Source organism: Python bivittatus, unplaced genomic scaffold, assembly GCF_059951505.1.
Source record: "Python bivittatus isolate LINGU-HERP-01145 unplaced genomic scaffold, Pbiv_v1 ctg000070_np1212, whole genome shotgun sequence".
NCBI lineage: Eukaryota > Metazoa > Chordata > Lepidosauria > Squamata > Pythonidae > Python > Python bivittatus.
The window spans coordinates 19,353,733-19,375,303 of NW_028277034.1; the positions used below are offsets into that span (position 1 = coordinate 19,353,733).

Genomic DNA, 21,571 nt, shown 5'->3' on the forward strand with positions numbered 1-21,571 from the left:
CTGTGGAGCAAAATAAAGTGGCTCTTTTAGAAAAGTTTTTGTAGGAGCCCTTATTATTTGTTGGTTATTTAACAAGAACATTACCTAAACCAAGTATTTCTTTCAATGCAAGTGCTGACTAAATGAACCATTTGGCCATTGACAAAGATGTCTGTAAGATATGCCATAATAATAATAATGATGATGATGATGATGATAATGATGATAATAATAATAATAATAATAATCCATAATGATGATGATGATGATGATGATAAACAACAACAACAACAATAATAATAAGGCTTCTGATGCAAATGTTGTATTATGATTTATGAGCCCAGCTTCTGAAATAATTTGAGGAAAATATTTACAGACCTTGGCTGAAATCCAGTGCATATTTACTGGAGATTAAGTATTGGTGAATTCATTGGGACTTACTTGCAAATAAATACATTAACTACAGCAATCAAGTGCTCCTGTATAATACATGGAAATTAATTTCAGTGGGATTTATTTAACAATGTCCCTGGCTTATATTTATTCTCTAATAAGAACATTTAGGGCTGCAGTCTTAATTTTGAAAAAAAAAATACTCGTAATGTATTAGGTAAAATCACTATAAGTGTTACTAAATAAAACATTGTTTTGTGAGATGTATATTAGACATGGGTCTCTTTACATGATATTCAAGATGACCAGTTTTTACTACAGAACTAAAAACAGACTTGCCAACCTATAAATATATAATTAAAGGCATGAATCACTTGAAATACATACAATCTTAAAGTAGTCCTTAACAATAAGTTGCACATGGATTTGCTAGACTATTTATATATATATATATAAATATAGCATCTGAATCTTTCTATGCCATTGTGTAACTCCAGATTTTTTGCTGTTGCTGATGAAATATTCAAGGCATATGTTAACATGCATGGATTGGGACTTGTTGCTTAGTTTAAGAAGAAACTTAATTGCTAGCTTTCAGGGTGATACCTGGGAAAGTCTGATATTTGCCATCATCTACTCATGTGCTTAAAACTGCCAGCTAGGAAATTCAACAAAACATGATAAAATCAGTGTTTGCAAATGGATCTCATGTTGATCCATTTATACAAAAGTCTCAGTCTTGTCAAAAAAGTACCTCCGGCACTGGATCAATGAAAGCTTCTGCCCTCCACCCCCAACCTGGCTCCCATCTGAGGCTCACAGCAAGAGGATCTCTTCAGCTTCCCCGGGGGCTGTAAATGCTGATGGATTGGGGCCATTCATCTTACCTGGAAAACTTCAAGGCTTGAGATCCTGGAAGAGGGGGAGACGCCGCCATGCACAGCCCCCTCATTCTCACAATCAGCCTGTGGCTTTTTTCTTACACAGCTCCTGGCGGCCAGGCTTTCTTTGTTTAGTTCGCCAAGTCTCCCAATCCAGTCTTTTGGGGGTTGGGGGGAGAGGGAAAAAATGGGAAGTGTAAAAGTCTTTCCGAGAACCTGAAGGAGGAAGGAGGCAGGACAAAGGAAAGGGGCGGTGTTTTTTACATTCAAGTAGTTGGGGAGAGAGAGAGAGGAAGAGAGGGAGAGAGGCTCCTTTTAAATTGTACTGTATAGCATTTATTGTGTTTACATAATGCAAGACCTCTTTGAAACAATTTAAAGGAGAGCAGAATTAATCTGGCACCGCTCTATCTTTTTACAGATGAGCGAGCAAAATTTGGCTTCTGTGGGAGGAGTTGAACTTATCATCAAAGATCTATCAGAAGGCAATATTTTCATGTTTAAGTTTTTTTCCCCACTTTTGGATGGATTGAATCTGTGGCCAAGCAGCCCAGTGGCATTCTTAATACATGCTTGGCGAGACGAGCCTTGGACTCTCCTAATACTAGCTATCAACACTCAACTTGCGACTGGAGCTCATTGGATTCCAGTTATTCATCCTCCTTCCCAATATCTTCTGGAACTAAATGAGAGATGCTGGAGGACATTTTTTAACTTACATCAGACTGCATACCTGCCATAGGTTTGACCACAGCAAACATACGATGGCTGTCTTTCTACTGATAATTAATATTAAGTTCCATCAGTAAACTAATGCTTCTTCCACCATTATGACTCCCAGAGGCACATAATCCTCTGGACATCGGGTGGGGGGCGGGAGGAGAGGAAGGAAAATGGTGGGGAAAAATGGTTAACCTGTAACCATAGCCAAGTAATGCCAGCAAATGATTTATTATTATTATCAAAGTCACACACTTTGGAAAGTGCCACTCAGGCATCATGTGGGCAGATGCTTCTTGGAAGCTATGTGACCAGTCTCTCCAGTCAAAATGGCTATAAGGTTCCTAGTGACTAAAAGAGAGGGGGGTTGCCCACAGCAGTCTAAAGTGGCCAATAGAAACCAGGCAGATCCCAACCTTGATTGCGTCAGCAGCCACAGCACTCAGAAAATGCACCAGAGAATGGCCACATCCAAACAGTTATGGATATGAATTTGGATTGCACACTGGTACAAGATGGAGCAGAAAGTGCCTGGTTTCTACTTGCCTAAACAATGTGCCCTTGATACACACCCAGAGCAAGTATGTTTGGTATTCTAATTTGGCCAGCACACCTTATACTACACCAAGGGTTGTGATTGACTGTTGCATTATGTTCCTTTGCATATATCACAGGACATGTGCAAGACCTCTGCCAATCAACACAATGGCCTTTTCAAATTTGTGTTCTGGGCTCTGATTATCTTGTCAATGGTACAACCTTCAATCAGTAGTCCTGTTGGCCCAGCATCAGTAATGGGTGCAAGCTTCCATGAAGTATTATATGGTGTGCTGTATGAGTCATGCCTTATAACCATCACTAAGGTACAGTGAACTCCCAATGTCCCTCATTACTAGGATTTTCTGCATAGCATGGCTTCCTGGGCTGGAGAGTGCTGGTGGCCCAACAAGGTTGAGATTGTGTATGATTGGTCCTTGAGTCAGACCATGCAGACACAATGTAGCTGCCTTCCCTTTTCCTCAGTCTACTAATCAGTCTGGGGGATGGGGAAGGAGGTCTATGGCCCACAGGTGTGCACAACATTTAAGTGGATCAAGGAGTGCTTGTATAGATTCCTTTGGGAGCACAATGACAAGCCTCTGCTTGCTATCAGTTTCCATGATTCCAAGCCATGAGGAGGCTGTGGGTGGTGCAGCCACCCATACTGGGAGGACTAGCAAACCACAGATATTCACACCAGCCCCACTCAATACTCCTGTTGCACTATGATACCATGTGGCATGCTAAGCCCTTTCTATTCTATGCCATGAGGCAATATGGGCTTTCTGCTCCCAGAAGTCTCTGCCAAACCCACATCAAATCATTCCCTTGGGGTATTTTCTGCGCACAATAAGAATGCTGGTATCACATTGCCCTGTCCCACCAACTGTAAGCAGGAAGCCAAGATGTGTCTCAGCCTTTCACCTTTTCCTTTGTCTCCTCCACTTCGTCAGGCTGCAGGAGCACATAGAGACAATGATCTGATGCTGGGACATTGAACAAGCAAGCCAGTATGCCGTATGCTTCACACCATGGTGGACAGAGTATGGTGAGTGGCACTCTTCACAGGCCATAGACCTGCTCCTTTCCCTTTCCAGCAGACATGAAAGATGATAAAACCCAATTGCCTTAGGTGGAGATTCAGTTTGCTCCAAAGACAACAGGTTTGTGTCTCAAGTCTCCTTCACTTACACAGAATTCCTTCATTGAGTTAGTTCTTCCACTTCCTGCCTGAATTTTTAGGTTCCATTATGCTACTAACACAGAGTGATGCTCCACCAAGGCCCATGGAGGCCCAGCCTACCAATGCTGAACCCCAGTCAGCAGTTGACCATTATCCTCACTCACAGAACCAGGTATACTATTTGTTCTGCACCAATATCAGTCGAAGTACTGACAAAATACCCAGCTGGGTCCCAATTGAACCTCAGGCAAAGAAGATTCAGGAGTTCAAAGGTTAAGAATCCTTTTTGTTTTCTTAATCACAATGCTATATGTAGATCTCCCATGTCAACTTTGCCCTCTCACACTGCATGCAATCAGCAGTTATTTGAGCATTGTTTTTTCACCTGCAACCCCCTTCTTCCCAGGCCAGGAACAGTGCAAGGACCATAAGCAGGAACGGGGACTGTTTCTACTTGGGAGCAATATCACACCATGCACACTGTGTATGGTCTGCTCCTTTGAGTCCATAGTGCTCTGATTTGGCAGATGGGTGGGGGAAGTCATGCCATGGTGACCCAGGCCTTTAACCACATGGATTGCCAGCAGACAGAATATAGAACACTTGTCTGGCAAGTGGACGGCTTGATCTATTATTTGTATGGGCGTATGAGTTCTGGGTGAATAGGGAGCAATGATGATACTGTAGAAACACTGAGTAGAGCATTGGTATACAGAGATGCAGGCAGACTAACTGAAGGTAAATCATCAGATTCCAGTGGAAGCAGGGGATCCCAATTTGACAGGGCAAGATCAGATCAATCCCCAACAGTAATGCTGAATATTTTACATGAACAGTACATTGTATTCCCATTAATTGATCATTGCATTGGCTTGGCTTGCGTATTGTTCAAAGTCACAGCAGATTTCTATCATGTCTTTGGGTTAAACAGAACCCTAATATTTTGCTGTTTATCTGGTGTGCATTTCAACAGGTTCTTCAGGCACAGTGGCACTTTTCCAGCCCATGAGAACCACCTTGGATGCACTATGGGAAGCACATGATGAAAGCAGGGATGGATTTTGAGGGATGCCATGCCCGTTCTTTCAAATGAGTATTTGACTATGGCACGTGGCTATTCTGGCAAGGAGACAAAAGAAGAGAGTGGACATTTATGGCACTTGAATGGGAGTGCTGCTGCTAGGCTACTTCCCCACTAATAGTAGATCTAAAATTAGCCATCAAGAATACACTTATTCCTGTCCACGCCTGGTACAACAAATCGTCTCTGTCCTGGCTTTGGGTGTGGCTATGAGGTGGTTACTGGATGAGGGAAGTGCACATTTGGGGGCCTTTCTTGCTGGTGGTAATAGAGACTGATGGCTTGGCATGTCTGTGATCAACTCCTCAGGTGAGGTGTAGTCCACCAGACCACAGGAACCTGTGGGAATATGAAGGTCACAACTCCATCATTTTGTGTCACTTGGGTCTTGACCTCTCCCTGTCCCTGCAGGCAAGACAGTCCTCTACATGTGGTGGGACACCTGCTACTTGGTAGGCTGTGTAACTGCCCTCTGATTGTTCATATTTGGCTGTGCTGTTTTATGTTATGGTGCTGGTGACAGCTGCTTGCCTGCCCAGCCAGGGCTCTATCAAGAACCTATGAGGTGTTACTGCCTACAGTGGTAGCAGTCATAGGCCACTGAATTCCCCAACACTGATAGCATGTTGATGAAGCCAAATGAGGTCAGGCAGCTGCAAAGCAGTCTTTGTGGTAGTGCATAGCTGTCTGCTTCATCCTGCAGTTGCTGAATAACCAATGTGTTCTTCTTCCACTCCACAACAATCTCATCCGACATCTGTTCCCAGTGGTGCACCAGGGCCTCAACCAGCTAATACATCCACACTGACATCTCTTCCTTGCCCAAAGTAGCACTATCTGGAATGCGGAGGACATATAGCCAGATCTTTTACTTGATGTAGAAAGGGTGATTCTGTGTTAGGGTGTGAAAGATGCTGAGGGAAAATATTGAGTTCTTTGGAACAAAATGTGGAGCACAATTGAGGAGCCATAAGGCAGCTGCTAACTAGATGTTTGTTGGGGGAAGGCAAAGCAAAGACTGGTACACTGTCCACACCAGCATGTCAGCTGTGGCCAACACAGCTAGCACTGATTAAATGTAATGAACAAGGAAGATGCATGTTTGTGTTATGCTTGTGTGGTCACATCTTGCACTCAACCAATTGATCCAAAAATCTCCTTCAGAAAAAAACAAGGAAGGAAGCTTTGGCGAAGTCATTCCACAGTCTCATCCTCACATATGCAAGCCCTGAATGGGTAGCTGGGCCAGTGGCTGGAGTCCAGGTGAAGGGGGCAGTCCTGGAGCACAGTTCTGGAACAAATAACAGGGCCCCATCACTGCAGTGCAGAATGCATCACACCTGGCAATGTCCCACCTTGCATGTTGACCACATGTTACTCCAACAGATGGTGTGCTAAGATGGAAAGCTCTGATTAAGGAGCAGAGCATTCAAAGCTGCCCTGGGGGTGCCTCAATCATTGGCTGACCTTGAGGTCCATGCAGGGGACTATGGAGACATCATATGGGACTGGTTTGCTGGTGTGTGGCCCATATCCATAACACAAAATGTGTCAGGAAAAGAATGAACCATTACTTTCTTACCTGCCTAAGCACACCTTAAAACAGAAAACTTGATTGGTTGAACATTATAAAACCTCAGTACTTAGACCTTCCTGTGTTTCATTTTCAGATAGTTCAAGAAATGATTTAAAGAAGGATTGTTTAATAAATCATATGCTAGAATTCAGTCTTAAGGGTCTCAAAAAAACTAGGGCAGACCTTTCTTTCAGAAAGGTCTTAAGAGTATAATAGCCTGCCTCCCCACCTGGGGCCCATTCACTAACTTGAAATAAATCCTTTGCTTCTTTTTCTCCTCTCAAATGTGAAACACAGATAGCATTTTCTGTTCGCTTTGTTTTTAAAAAGCTGCTTAGCTTTAACGCCCAGCTCGCTATAGCATTCTCAGTATAGCACCTATAGTTGGAAATCAGGTGGAGACAAAAACTAAGCTTATTCTTAGTAAGAGTAAACACTGGTTTCCAATCCTTTTTCATTGTTTAGACAGAGTCTTTGTTTTCTGTTCCAAATGGTAATTAAAACTTAATCTCCCACCACTCCAACAGAAGTATATCTAAGTAAATTCTGAGAGTGAATGCTCATGAAAACATACATGGTATTTAGGATTTTGACTAAAAGCTTTGATTGCCAAGATGAATCTTATCAGGCATGCAGAGACAACCAGCATTTAATTTCTTACAGCTTCTACTAACAAGTTAGAGATGGTTCCACATTACCTCATGTTCAATCTACAATTAGTAGGATGGGAGCACATAACAACTACACAACAGCCTTTTTAAGAACATGCAAGCTAGTTAACCTGGAATACACAGGCCTCTAAAAAAATAGAAGTTTCATTAGCTCTGTGTAAGTAAAGGTTTCAATTTAGAGTACAATAGCCTTTAGTTTAAAGAAATATTTTAAAAATGGGGGTAGGGGTAGTTTTTACATCTTTTCGCAGGCACTATTTCTTTTTAATGTCTGCAAGCATTTATTTATTTTTTTTACTTCTGCTCTAGAGTTCCATACAAGAAAAATCATAGAATTGTAGTGTTGGATGGAACCACAAGGATCATCTGATCCAGCCTTCTGTAATGTGCAGGAAAACCAATTAAACCTCCACTTCCAGCCTCTTAAAACTTCCAGAGATTTATTTATTAAAAAAATAAAAATAAATTTATAAGCCACTCATCTCACCTACATGACTGGGCGGCTCCTAGAGAACCCACAATCTTTATGGTTAACTGTTGTACAGATTCTACTATCAGGAAGTTTTTCTTTACATTTCAATGAAATCTAGATAGCTGCAATTTATAACTGTTATTTTTAGTTCTAATTTCTGGAGCCATGGAAAATAGTTTTTAATTATCTTCCCTGGAGCTTCCCTTTATGCATTTGAACATGGCTCTCTCTTCTCTAGACTGAACATCCCAAGTTCCTTCACCCCATCCTCATAAGTGTAATGGTAGGTGAGAAAAACCTTGACAGGGCAAAGAGGTGCTGCCTGGGGAATGGTCAGATAAGAGACAGCATAGCCCACAGCTAGATAGTGGACAGGGCAAGCAGCTCAGAAGAGATCCTCCCTAGTTTCTTGGGTGGTGTCAGGTCCAGCCCAAGAACAACGGTGAAACAATCCAGTTAAGTTCCTTTATTTGCTTATACCTTGTAGACAGAATCTTGCCAGACTAAATCTGTACTACTGCAACAAGTGTATATACCTGGGAGATTCTAGGGAGTGGCTATCCTGAACTCCTTTCACTTCCCACGCTCCTCCTGTGTTGTCTTTTGTCTCCTTTCCCCTCCTGGAATGCACACCCTCCTTCCTGATAGCCTTGATCTCTGCTTCTATCTTCCACATCACCCTCCTCTCCACTGGTGGTAAAGGAAATTGGGTGGGGCTGGGGGAGGGATTGTACTTTCATGCTTGTAAAGCTACATTCTGTCAATGTAGCTTTACAATAAAGTAGAATTAGCTCATCTGGTGGTGATTCCTATCTGGTTTACACCACGAGGCTGACATAAGCCACATCCTCAAGTTTTTATATTATTTCATTGCCCTCCTCTGAATCTTATCCAACCTGCCAGGATCCTTCTGGAAATATGCCCAGACTTGTTCAGTACTCCAGGTGTGGTCTCACCAGTGCCAAGTAGAGAGAAATAATGACTTCACTTGCATTTGATACAACTTTCTTCTAACACAGTCCAGAATTGTGTTAGCTATTCCACCGTCTTATATTGCTGACTCAGATTCAGCTTGTTGTCAATGTCTGCACCCAAGTCCATGGTTCTGTTTCTAAGCCATGAATCCTCAATTTTATATGTGTGTCCTACATGTTTTTTCCAAGTGTAATATCTTATATTTCTCCCTGTAAAGGGGATCTTGTTTCTCCAAGCCCAGTCTTTTAATCAATCAATCAAAGTTTATTGATTAGCCCTTAGGCCATATCAAAATTCAAAATTTCAAACACAAAGTGTTAGTAAAACCCAATGTTATAACAAATTAGGTAAAATGGAAATAAAATACAACAATTAAATATACAGGTGAGAGTACAGATCATATTTCTGTGTCACCCCTACAATTCACCCCAGTCAACCCCATGTATGCAGATCTCAACTGTATTTACTCAGATACCGAGCTGTATTATATGTTATTTTCAAGTTCTGACTACACATAAGATATGTTGTTTTAATATGTGGTTCCCAATGGGTCATTCAGTTAATGTATGATCCAAGATACATATCTCCTTCTTATACAGGTTACAATCAAATAATATATGTGTTGTCTTCTATCTCTGATGCTCCACAGATACCCAGTCTTTTAACTTGTCTAGACTAGATTAAAATTTCATCCTGGATGTTAGCCAGACCTCCCAATTTTATGTCATCTGAAAATCTGATAAGCAACCATCAATCCTATCATCCAGGTCATCCTTAGTGAGAATGTAATGTAGAGCTTGTCAATAACTTTGTTGAAATCAAGGTAGGTTGTATGCACAACATTCTGCATGTCTACTACACAAGTTTTGTTTCACATGATCTATTTTAGACAAATCCATGTTGGCTGTTTGCAATCATGGTATTTTCTTCAAGATGCTTGAAAATGGCCTGCTGTATTATCTGCTCTAACATCTTTGCAGGGGTTGATTTTAGGCCCACCTGTCAATAATTACTGCAATCCTCTTTTTTACCTTTTTAAAAATCTTTTCCAGCCCTCTTGTATGGAAGGGGTAGCAAGAATGAACTACAATTTTCCAGAAATTTATTTCCTTTCTTAGCCTATTTCCTTTCTTTTGAACTAGTTCAACCTTCATTTCTGAATTTAAACAAAATGAAAGTATAATCTTAGACAAAGCTAATTAGATTACTCTATTAAATCTGGATATGGGTATTTTCACTTGCAACAAATATTTCACTTTATAAGATTTAAGAAAACATGAGAAAACTATATTAATCCATGTATAAATATATATATCATTAAAACTATACTTAACATTCTAATAGTAATGTCAGTATTCTATTAAAATTTCAGAGCAGCCATGTGATTCACTGAAGATGCAGTCTTAAAGACACACACCTGAGACTAGTTTCTTTGGAACTTATTTTGGATCAAACATGCTTAGTAGTAAACTAGTTGTGAGCACATGCTCATTCACAAGTAACACTATTTTGAACTTGTTCCTATAATCTATTTTTGTCTTTCAGTTTTTCTGTTCAAATGCAGGATAAATATAGCATTGACATAAACAGAAATAACTTTTCTAATTTGTATAATGTTCATAAACCATCCTATTAAACACATCCATAAGATATTTGCAGCTTTTCTCAAGATGAGATAGCAGTAAGGGTACTTGGAAATACGTGGGATGCCTTCTTCATTATTGTCACTAGTAAATTTTATCACCTCTTCTGTCTGTGTGCCTTTGTGAGTGTCTGTGTTTTAGAAAGAACAATTCCAATTCCAAACAATCCCAATTCCTTCAGATGGTTTACAATCATGCATGTTCTTTGGCTACAACTTTGCCAACTCTACCTACTCAATGATTGTACAGTTAAATGAAATATTTTACTGAAGTAGTTGCAAGTTTTAACTGTACATTATTCTCTTTGTATTCTATATAGCTGCAAAGTTAATAGGAATAACCCTCATTAAATCTGACTTCCAAGGAGATTTGTGTCAGATTTCCATATTAGAAAACATACTTATGTAGATAGTCTCACCTTTTTAATAATGTCCTGGTTTTTGCCTTGTAATCTGCTCAGTTAAAAAAGGGCATATTTTGGTTAAAGGCCTTTGACTGTATAATAAGTAGAAAAATAAGACTTGTGTAGACTTAACTATACCAACATTTTGTCAACTCATTGCCCTTTCACTTAATTCTATATTTTAAAAATCTGACCATCTTTAATAAACAAGACCAAAACTATAATCCTTTATTCAGTTTATTTGAATACTGCATTACACTTAATGGATTGTGCTTTCGGACAAGTCTCCACTGTAGTTCTCCTTTCATCCAGATGTGTTAAGTTGTGCAAGTAATATATGCTACATGATTGACTTAAAAGCATGATGCTAACCACTTCCTATTCTCCATTGGGTAATGGGTTTTCCGGTCCTTGTTAGGGTAGGCCAGGTCACAACAGAAGAGTTATATAAATTAAGCCATAATATATGAAAAGTGAGATAGAAGAGTTTAGAGCGTATGCTGCTTTACCACAGCCTCCATCCTAATTGGCCATGCTTGCTTGGGACTGTTGAGAGTCTGAGCCCAGTATCATTTGGGTGGTGACAGCTACTCTATTCCTGGCTTAGAGACAAATAGTATTTTGTGAAGTTTGTAGTTTCCCTATTCTTTTAAGTATATTTCTGGAGACTGAAGTAAGAGTTAGCGGGTAGATGGGAACATAACTTTACAGCTATTTTTGTACAAAATAAAATGTAGTTTTTCTCTCTTGCAAAGAAAAAGTTATGTATAACTGTATCTTTTTCTGCTACAAGGAGACAGTAGTGGGTGGGACTGAAGTGCAGTTCTTCCACCCCTGCTTAAAGCAGATGCTCTTCATGAAAGGAAAACCGCTGTATGTGTGTGTGTGTGTGTGTGTGTGTATGTATATATAGTATATATACACACACGTACAATGTAAAAAGATAGGTCTGTTTCTAACAACAACAAATATAGCAGCTGGATAGTGTAGTGGTTACAGCACTGTCCTTTGACATAGGAGATCAGGGTTTGAATCCCAGCTGGTACTACCTTACCAGTGAGGGTCCTTGGGCAAAGATCCCCTAATGCTTCACCTGCCTACCTTGAATATGAGAATGACACAAACTAAGAGAGCATGCCGGCTTGGACATTGCCCAGATAAACAAGGTCTGCACCAGATGTTGGGGAACCAGGACAATCTGACAATAAGTGGGCTACTGGAACAAATCATACATGGTCAAGACAAGAGAATCTGGAATTGATGGAATGCTACTACAACAGTAGACCTAGTGAGAGGGAATATATGAAACATATGAGGGATGGACAGAAGACCTACATCTACACTTACTGAGAAACAGCTAGTTACTCAACGCTTCAACATAGTGAAGAGGAAGCTGCTCTCACAACTTGAGATAGACCAGCTATACATTACATCCTGGATTCAAGAAGACTTGGAAGAACAACTGGATGTGCAGCCAGCACCTGAAGCTGGAATGTCACTGCCACCCCCTCCATTACAGAGCATAGCAGCTGACATGAGGAATAAGATCATGGATAAACTAGCTATAGTAAACCTTTGAAATCAATTACCAAGGCTCAATGGAGAACTACCATCAGATAGTATGCTAGAAGATGCCAATAGAGCCCTCACAACAATCCCTACTACCACCATAACTCATATCAATGAACTGGTATACGCTACAGCTGCTGTAATCCTGGAGATGCTTGCCTACATGATCAAGAAGAACAGCTGTACATACCACCCCCAACCTCCATCCAGAAAATGAGGTTGGAAGCTAAGATCAAGGCAACTCAGAGAGAAGTAGTAAGCTGGTGGAACTACAGAAGGGTGTGGAGATTAAGGATAAGACTTGGCTACTGAAAAAATGTGATGGCCTGACTCCATTTGAATCCCTAGAGACAGCTAAACAAAGGCACACAGCAGTGGTTGGCAGGCTAAGGAGATATATTAGAGAAGCAGAAGCTAAGAAGATAAATGCCCTGTTCTCCACAGAACCATCCAAGGTACACTCCCAACTGCAGTGCAACAACACACTGACAGTAGAGCCACCAACAGCATAAACTGAACAGTACTGGAAGAACATCTGGGAGAAAGAGAAGACACATAACACCAGGGTGAAGTGGCTGCAGGACCTGAAAGCAGGCCACAGCAATCTCCCAGAACAGAAACCAGTTACCATCATAGTAGCAGACATCCAACAGCAGGTCAAGAACATGAAGAGCTGGACAGCACCTGGCCCGGACATAATCCACACCTACTGGCTAAAGAAACTAACAGCAGTGCACGAACGCCTAGCAGCACAGATGAACCAGCTAGCAGCAGGCTCCCACCCAGACTGGCTAACCCAAGGAAGGACAGTGCTGATCACAAAAGACCCCCACAAGGGAACAGCACCATCCAACTACCGGCCAATAATCTGCCTCCACACAACATGGAAAGTCCTGTCAGGCATCACAGCCACCAAGCTATAGAACCTATGGGCTAGTACATGAGCACAGCTCAGAAGGGCATTGGGAACAACACCAGAGGCTCAAAACACCAGTTGCTCATAGATAGAGCAGTCGCCTGAGACTCAAGGTCTAGACAGACCAATCTGAGCACAGCCTGGATTGTCTACAGGAACGCCTACAGCTCAATGCCATACACATTGGATCTGTGAATGCCTGGCACTATACAAAGTCAACAGGACACTAAGGACCTTCCCTCAACTCAATGGGATTGTGGAAGACAACACTGGAAGTCAACTCAAGACAGCTCGCATAAGTGGCCATCAAATGCAGCATATACCAAGGTGATGCACTGTCCCCGCTGCTGTTCTGCATAGGCTTGAATTCCCTCAGCCAGATAATCACAAGGAGTAGATATGGATACAAGTTCAATAGTGGAACTACCATCAGCCACTTCCTTTACATGGATGACATCAACCTGAATTGTAAGAGTGAACGAGACATCACCTCATTGATACACCTGACATAGAGCTTCAGTGAGGACATCGGGTTGTTAACTGGACTGGAAAAGTGTAGCTAGATGGTAGTAAAGAGAGGGAAGATAGTTAAGGCTGATGGGGTGGAACTACCTGCAGGTCACATAGCAGACATACAGACCAGCTACATGTACCTTGGTATCCCACACTCACATGGGAACCACGATGAGGAGGCAAGGCAGACAGCAACATCCAAGTACCACCAAAGGATAAGACAGGTCCTAAAGAGCCAGCTCAATGGGAAGAACAAGATCCATGCCATCAACCCATATGCCCTGCCAGTCATTAGGTTCCCCTGCTGGTATAGGCAAAGGAGGACACGGAGGCTGCCGATGTGAAGACCCAGAAGCTCCTCACAATGTACGGAGGTTTCCACCCCAAGTCCAACACCCAGAGATTGTACACCAGCCAGAAAGAGGATGGGCGGGATCTGGCGAGTGGCAAAGCCACTGTCCTGGACAAAACCTGGAGGATCCAGGAGTACATCAATAAGATGGCACCCAAAGATGAGCTGCTGAGAGAATGCCTGAGGCAGGAGCAAACATGGGAGGAAGTTCAAGCAGAAGAATTACTATGGCAAGAGAAGACCCTGCGTGGGATGTACCATCGCCAGATAGCTGAGATGGCTGACATTGGGAAATCCTACCATTGGCTGGAAAGGGTTGGACTAAAAGACAACACTGAGACACCAATCACAGCAGCACAAGAACAGGCACTAACCACCAGATCCACAGAAGCAGGAGTCTATCACATTAGACAGGATCCAAGGTGCAGACTGTGCAGAAAGGCTTCAAGACAATCCAACACACAGTGGCAGGGTGTAAAATGCAGGCAGAAACAGCATACACTGAACAACACAACCAAGTAACTGGCATTGTGTACAGGAACATCTGCACAGTGTAAGGGCTAGACCCTCCCAAGTCCAGATGGGAGATTCCACAGAAGGTCATGGAGAATAACAGGACTAAGATCCTGTGCAACTTCCAAATCCAGATGGACAGGCAGGTACTGGTCAATCAACCAGATAACATGGTAGTAGACAAGGACCAGAAGACAGCAGTGGTGATAGATGTAGCAGTGCTAAGTGACAGCAATGTCAAGAAGAAGGAGTATGAAAAGCTGAAGAAGTACCAGGGCATGAAGGAAGAACTAGAGAGGATGTGGAAAGTAAAGCCCAAAGTGGTCCCAGTGGTGGTAGGAGCACTCGGGGCTGTGTCTCCTAAGCTGGGAGAGTGGCTCCAAGAGATCCCAGGAACAACATCAGAGCTCTCTGTCCAGAAGAGTGCAGTGTTAGGAACAGCTAAGATACTGTGCAGAACCCTCAAACTCCCAGGCCTCTGGCAGAGGACCCGAGATTGAGGAAGACACATACCAACCATACTGGTGAGAGGGGATTTTTTTTTTTTTAACACACACACACAATGTAAAAAGATAGGTCTGTTTCTAACAACAAATCCAAATGATTTTCTGATTTTTTAGGACTCAACTACGTTGCTACAACTGTATAGTGAGATGAAATCAGGGTACACTGGATTACTGACTCTTGGTATATCACCACATAATGCCAAATCTTGAGAAAATAAACAGAGAAGAAAGATTCAAAAAGCAAACACAACAAATCCATAACATTATTTAATGCTAAAAGTAAATCAACACACTAATGGAAATGTAATTTCTCCCAGATGCACTCTATACTTATGTTACTCTTGCACAGGACACTTGAGAAGTAGCTCAGAGACAAGACTGATCAATATATCAATATTTAATGTTGATTAGTACTGCCTGAGTTCAGTTTCAGGAAATTATAGTGGAAAATCTGCTTTCTCTCTTCATTTCAGTTACCATTTACACATGATCAGTATCATTAACATTTTCTTTAACTGATAGTTCTTGTTATTTAAAAAGGTTATAGAAGTCAACAGGTAGAGACAAATTCAGTAAATGGTGTATTTGTACACTGATTATGAGCAGTAGATTAAAACTGATGTGTGTTTGCAAATTTCTGGCAAAACACAAAGCTATTATTTTTCCAAATTTAATTTTTACAAGTGCTACTCAATAACAGCTAAAATAATTCAAAACAAATGCATTTTCAGAAAAAAAAAACCCTGTATCTAAGCATTCTCTCTAAAACATTTAAAAACATTTAAAGCATTCACTTATCACTTTGTTTTCTCCTGCTATAACAGACAATTAACACATGGGACATGCCTGCACACAGCCCCCATTTGGAAACTTCCAGAGCTTATAGAAACATTTGGTGTGAACTGAGGTTGCAGCTACCTTGGTGTTCAAGAGCTGAAGAACATTCTGTGCTTTTGCCTCAAGAAGAATTTTGTGTGCTTGAAGCATACAGAATCATGGTAAAAATAGGGAAAAAACACTCCTCTGACAATATCTGTCAAAGTCCCATGAACAGGATAACCTGCAAGGGAAAAAGGGCAGTTTTCTCCTAAGTAACCCAAGGGCAAGTTATCCTGTAAAAGCACTTGAGCTTTGTGTCAGAATGGTTCTGCATAAAAATACATGGTAAGAAGCCAAACATCTATATGAGAACAGGATGTCTTGGAGGCAGAGGAAAGCAACAATAGACACCATACACTGAAAATATATTCTTGCAGCTGTGATAAAACACGATAAAAACAGATTCATTTATTATAAAATGAAGGAAGGAATGATGATAGGGTGCTACAGAAACACAAAAATATGCCTGTTGCAAAATTCCATGCAAAATTACACATTCCATTCTGTAAGTAAGTAACTTTATTGTTGTAGTCATAACATATAGTGTGCCATAAAATACAGTAACATAACAGTAAAATAATAAGATTGTAAAATAAAGAATATTGGATGTAAAAAGTTTATAGTAAGATAAAGATAAAGCTGCAACTAAGAATTTATTTGACTAAATTCTAAGCAACTAAGAACTTAAAAACTATTTCTCAGTTTAAATGACAGCAAAGTAGCAACTTGAACACATCTGCAAGAAGATAGTTCAATTTTTCGAGGTCTGAGCCTTTGAGTTCACCTACCATCAATAATTTGGCCCTGATCTTATTGTAAATGGGGTAGTGGAGGACATAATGGATGATGTCCTCCGCTTGACCAACTCCACAAGGACAGAGATGTCGTTTGACAGGGTGCTTACAAAACTCCCTTCGAGATATAAGCAGGGCATAGTCTGCAGGTGAAGCATGTTAAAGCCCTTCTCAGTGAAGGACTGGTTATATTAACCAGGTACTGGGAGAGGCTTCTATGTTTTTTATAATGATAGTACCAAGATGAAAATGTGGATGATTGTACTGCAGTGGCATCTTTATTGGCATCCTTTTCAAAAAGCCTATCTCTAACATTTTCTCTGTTCCAAGAGCTAAGTTCTCCCAAAAGTTGTAGGGAATACATTTCTGGATGGGTGGCAAGAATTTGGTCCATTGATTCCCAACTGTGTAATGGATAAAGCAGAATTTGGCAAGATGGGATTATTAAAGGTGTTCTGGTTTCTTATAGTGCCCCAACAATGCAAGATGTATTCTAAGAGCAATGGAACATTCCATTCTGTAGGAGAGGGAGGATGGAAGAATTTTTATCATCCCGAAACAGGATTGTCTCAGAAACATACAACAGCAGAAGTCCAATATGGATTTCCACCCATCACCTTTCATAGGGACTGAAAAATATTTGGAAAAGAAGGGAAAAGGATGATTTTCTGGAGGGATGTTTTTAATTGCTCCTTTTTGCCCAAGGAGAGAAACTTTCTGAGAAGCATGGAAGTGGCTTTGGAATCTAGAGAGCAACTTGGTATGAGGTTAAACCAAAGAAGTCACAAGTGTTGGAGACCTACATATTTTGAAAATGAGCCAGTTCTTGATGTCCAATATGGAGAAAACATGAAGATGCCCCCTGGATCTTTGAGGCTGACATCTAAAACTTTCTTGAGCAGGATGTGAAGGAAGTGCTGATCTCTAGCAAGAAGCCTAGAGGGTAGAGCCATCTAAAACCTTATTGTCTGTGGTCATAGCATGAGTGGGCCCAGGGATGTAAAAAAAGAAATGCAGTTATAGAGTCTACCTGAGGGCTGTTAAATGAATCTTTTGGAGCCTATCAGTTTTATTGCTGAATAGACTATCCATGTCAAATGGAAGGTATTCACTTCTAGCCTTAGCCTCCAATGAGACCAGTGGAATAGAGCCAGGAATTATGACACAAAGAAGTGGAAGTTACCATAATCTTGGCTGCCAAGTCAGTTTGCATGTTGAACTGTGTTTAGTTTCTACTTGGCAAAATGAGTAATTTCCATCTAAAAAATTTAAAGTGCCAAGTCAAGCCAAGAAGTTGAACTTAAAGTAAAGTATCAGATCAGTGATTTATATTGAGTCCAGGTGTGAAGCCTGACAAACATCCAGAATAAACTGAGGCAAAACTATATTGTTTAATTATTGTGTTCAGTCACCATTTTATATTTTATATATTGGGTAGATTTTTAAATGTTATGTAGTTTGGGCTTTTGGGGGGGGAGGTTGGTTGGTTTGTTTTTTTGTGGTAGGCCAGCCAGAGTCACATTGTTTAAATTGGGCGGCTTATAAATCCATTAAATAAATAAATAAATAATCTGAAAGGGGATCTGCAGGGCTGGCACTTGCACAGTTGGGCCCTAAGGCCAAAGCCAGATACCCATAACGGAGCACAAAATAGTATAACTCTGTGCTGATTCTAATGAGTTGAGAGGATAAATAACAGCAAAATAACAAATAAGAAAAAGAAAAGAAAATAAGAATCTGGCCAAAATGAGAAGCTCAAGGATGAATGTGCTATTGCTCTGCTGGTTGAAAACAACAGAAAGGATTCAGGGGATGTGGTGCTTAGCCACATAGTATGCGGGGAGAGGGGGTAAGGGGCAGTCAGCCACCAAATGTTTCTGTAAGCTGTAGAAGATTCCAAGTTGGGCTTGGTGCAGGCACATTGCTTGTATGCATGAATCTCAGAGACTACAATGAAGAATCAGTTGTTACAAAACATGTTGGTCTGTTATTTATAGCACAAACATGAATGAGCTCTTAAGATTTTGTTGACCCTTCAAGATAGTTCAGACAAGAAGCACAATCAGGAGCATCAGTATATCAATTGACTGTTTTTAAAGTTTATATTAAAGTGCTTCAGTGCAAGTTCCCACATTGTTTCATACATATGGACATGGCAAGCTTTTAATTTCGAGGACATATGTGTACTGGAATTTCAAATAGTTCACACAATGTAATCATCTGCTGTATGGCTGCCTCCTGTTAGCTTCTAACCTTCCTCGGTTTTTCAATTCACAGTGAAGGCTAATGGAATATTCCATTTTGTATTAGCAAAGTGATCCAAGAATAAAGAATACATAATCTAGAGAAATTAAAATAGATTTTTCACTGACTATATACCGTCATATCATCAATCTCACTAAACATTTACTATAGTGTGTATCTCTGTATGTTTATCTATATCTATTGATTTATGTCCATCAAGTTGGTGTTGACTCTTGGCAACTACATAGACAGACTTCTTCAACTTGGGCCTTCAGATCTCCCAATAGTGCACTCATCTCTACTTTAATCAAATCCATCCACCTTACTTCTGGTCATGCTCTTCTCTTTCCTTCCACCTTTTCCAGCATTATGGACTTTTCAAGGGGGCTGGATCTTCACATGATGTGTCCAAAATATGATAATTTGAGCTTGGTCATTTGTGCCTTGAGTGAGAACCCTGGATTGATTTGTTCTATTATTCATTTGTTTGTTTTCTTGGCTAACTATGATATTCACAGGAATCTTCTCCACCGCCAAAGTTCAAAAGCATCAATACTATTTCTATTCTGATTCTTCAGGGTCCACCTTTTGCTTCCATATAGAGTCACACGGAGAATAATTGCCTGTACAATTCTGATCTTTGTAGGTATAGATACATCATGTTATCTGAATATCTTTTCCAAGGCCTTCACTGCTATCCTATCAAGCACTAGACTATGGTGTATTCTTGACTGCTGGTTCCTTTACTACTGATGGTCAGATCTAAAAGGCAAAAGCTATCCACCACTTCAACATTTTGAAAGTACTGTATTGTAAATGCTAAATTTGGTTTCTGTATCTGTTATCATTAGTTTGGTCTTTATATTTAATCTTAATCCCATTTTTTCACTGTTCTCCTTGATTTTCATTATCAGAGCTTCTGAATCATTTGCATTTTCAGCTATCAAAGCAGTGTTATCAGTATAAATCAGGTTATTGAAATTTTTTCTCCCAATTTTAAAACCACACTCTTTTTCCAATCCAACCTCCCTTGAAACATATTCATTATATAGCTCAAGTAAATAAGGAGAGAATATACAGCCTTGTCTCACTCCTTTGCTGATCTGGAGCCTCTCTATTTCATCATATTCTGTTCGGACTGTGACTGCCTGTCCTGTGTATAGGTTTCTTATGAAGACGGATATTTTGGGATTCCCATTTTCCTAATGATATTCTAGATCTTCACATGGTCAACACAACTGAAGGCCTTTCTATAATCAACAAAGTACATATTGACGTTTTGGTACTCTTTGGCTTTCTCCATTATTCAGTGTATATTAGCAACATTGTCTCTTGTGCCTTGGCCTTTTTTAAAACCAACTTGAATATCTGGCATCTCCCTTTCCATGAAGGACTCTAATCTGCATTGGATAATCCACATCTGCATTGGATAATCTGCAAATCCAATTTGCTAGCTTGTGAATTTAAGGATATTAAATGATAGTTTGCACATTCTATCTATCTACATCTATATACAAATACACACATATAAGCTACATCAAATCCAAATGGCTGTGTATGAAATTATTTGAGGCTTACAGATATAATAATTCTGCAGTAACCATAAGGTTATATAGTTTATCATAATTTAATTTTTAAAATACTATATATACTAGTCTTCAGTTAAATCCAATAGCTAAGCTTCACTTAAAAATATTGAACAAGAAACAGTTGTTTATATCTGCTTGCAAACAAAATAAAAGTTGCCTTGTTTATCATAAGGAAGTAGTTACTAGAAAATATTCCAGATAAAGACAATAACAGTGTCTTGATCCCATGTTAGTAAGTTTTAATGATGGCAAATCCAGTAGTATTCCATTATTATTGTGGTCAGCTGTTGCTCATCATGCTTAGATGAGATGGGTGGCCATACAAATTGAATAATTACAATTACACATAGTATTGCTAGTTTTACATCTGTACTAGCAAGCAGCAGAGAAAGAGAGGCAGTTTTTACTTGGGAACAGCAGTTATCTCTTGGAAAAATATTCTATAATTTATTGCTTAATTATATTCACAGGAAATAAATAGGATCATCATCCAATGCAGAAGACAGGAAATACCAGTGACTTACAAAGCAACAGATCTGGCATTACTCAGAATATTCTCTTATCTGTACATTAGGAATTAGTTAAATCCTTAACTGATAAATGCCACCAGCACGTTTAGCTTTTAAAAATTATTTAAAATACTGTAATTTCAAAACTGAATGAGAATGATGACATTATTCTATCAAAGACCTTAAATCTGGAACATTTTTAATCTTGAAGTCGAGTAGCATTTGTCCAAGTGCCTTACCCTGTAAAAGAGACAGAAAAGAAAAACTGTAGTTCTAACTCAGCCAAGAGAAAGGCAACATTTTCTCAAATGACGTGTCTCCTCTTTGAGCACCAATCCCCTGTAGCATGGTGCAATCTACTTCTGAAGAGGCTGGCTTTCCTGCTGGTTTTTATTTCTCCTTTAGGTACCTAGATCACAAACCTGGGATTTACCCCCAAGTATAACCTACATGTAACATGCGTGGGCTTCAATTGTACCAATACAGAGAAAAAGGAAGCTAAAGAAGAAAAAAAATCAGGGAATATATTATCAAGCAAAGGGTTTACAATTTCAGCACATTGCCCACTGTGGCTAACATACTGACCTTAGATTGCTCTTGCACTTATTCCTCATTTGCAAAAAGCCAATATGAAAAGGGGAAGAGCCAGCAGAAAGGGCACTTTGAAATT

At 40.1% G+C, this 21,571-nt stretch overlaps 1 protein-coding gene across 4 annotated transcripts in view; it reads right to left on the reverse strand.

Annotated features, from left to right (window-relative positions):
- Window positions 1-8,734: 8,734 nt before the first annotated feature.
- LOC103061691 (uncharacterized) overlaps window positions 8,735-21,571 on the reverse strand; it is a 72,210-nt gene continuing 59,373 nt past the window's right edge. For all 4 annotated transcript variants that reach the window (XM_088132726.1, XM_007436464.4, XM_088132727.1 and 1 more), the window contains one exon: window positions 8,735-21,141. In XM_088132726.1, the coding sequence (XP_087988852.1) occupies window positions 21,067-21,141 (75 nt within the window). In that variant the 3' untranslated portion in view covers window positions 8,735-21,066. The remainder of the gene's footprint in view (window positions 21,142-21,571) is intronic.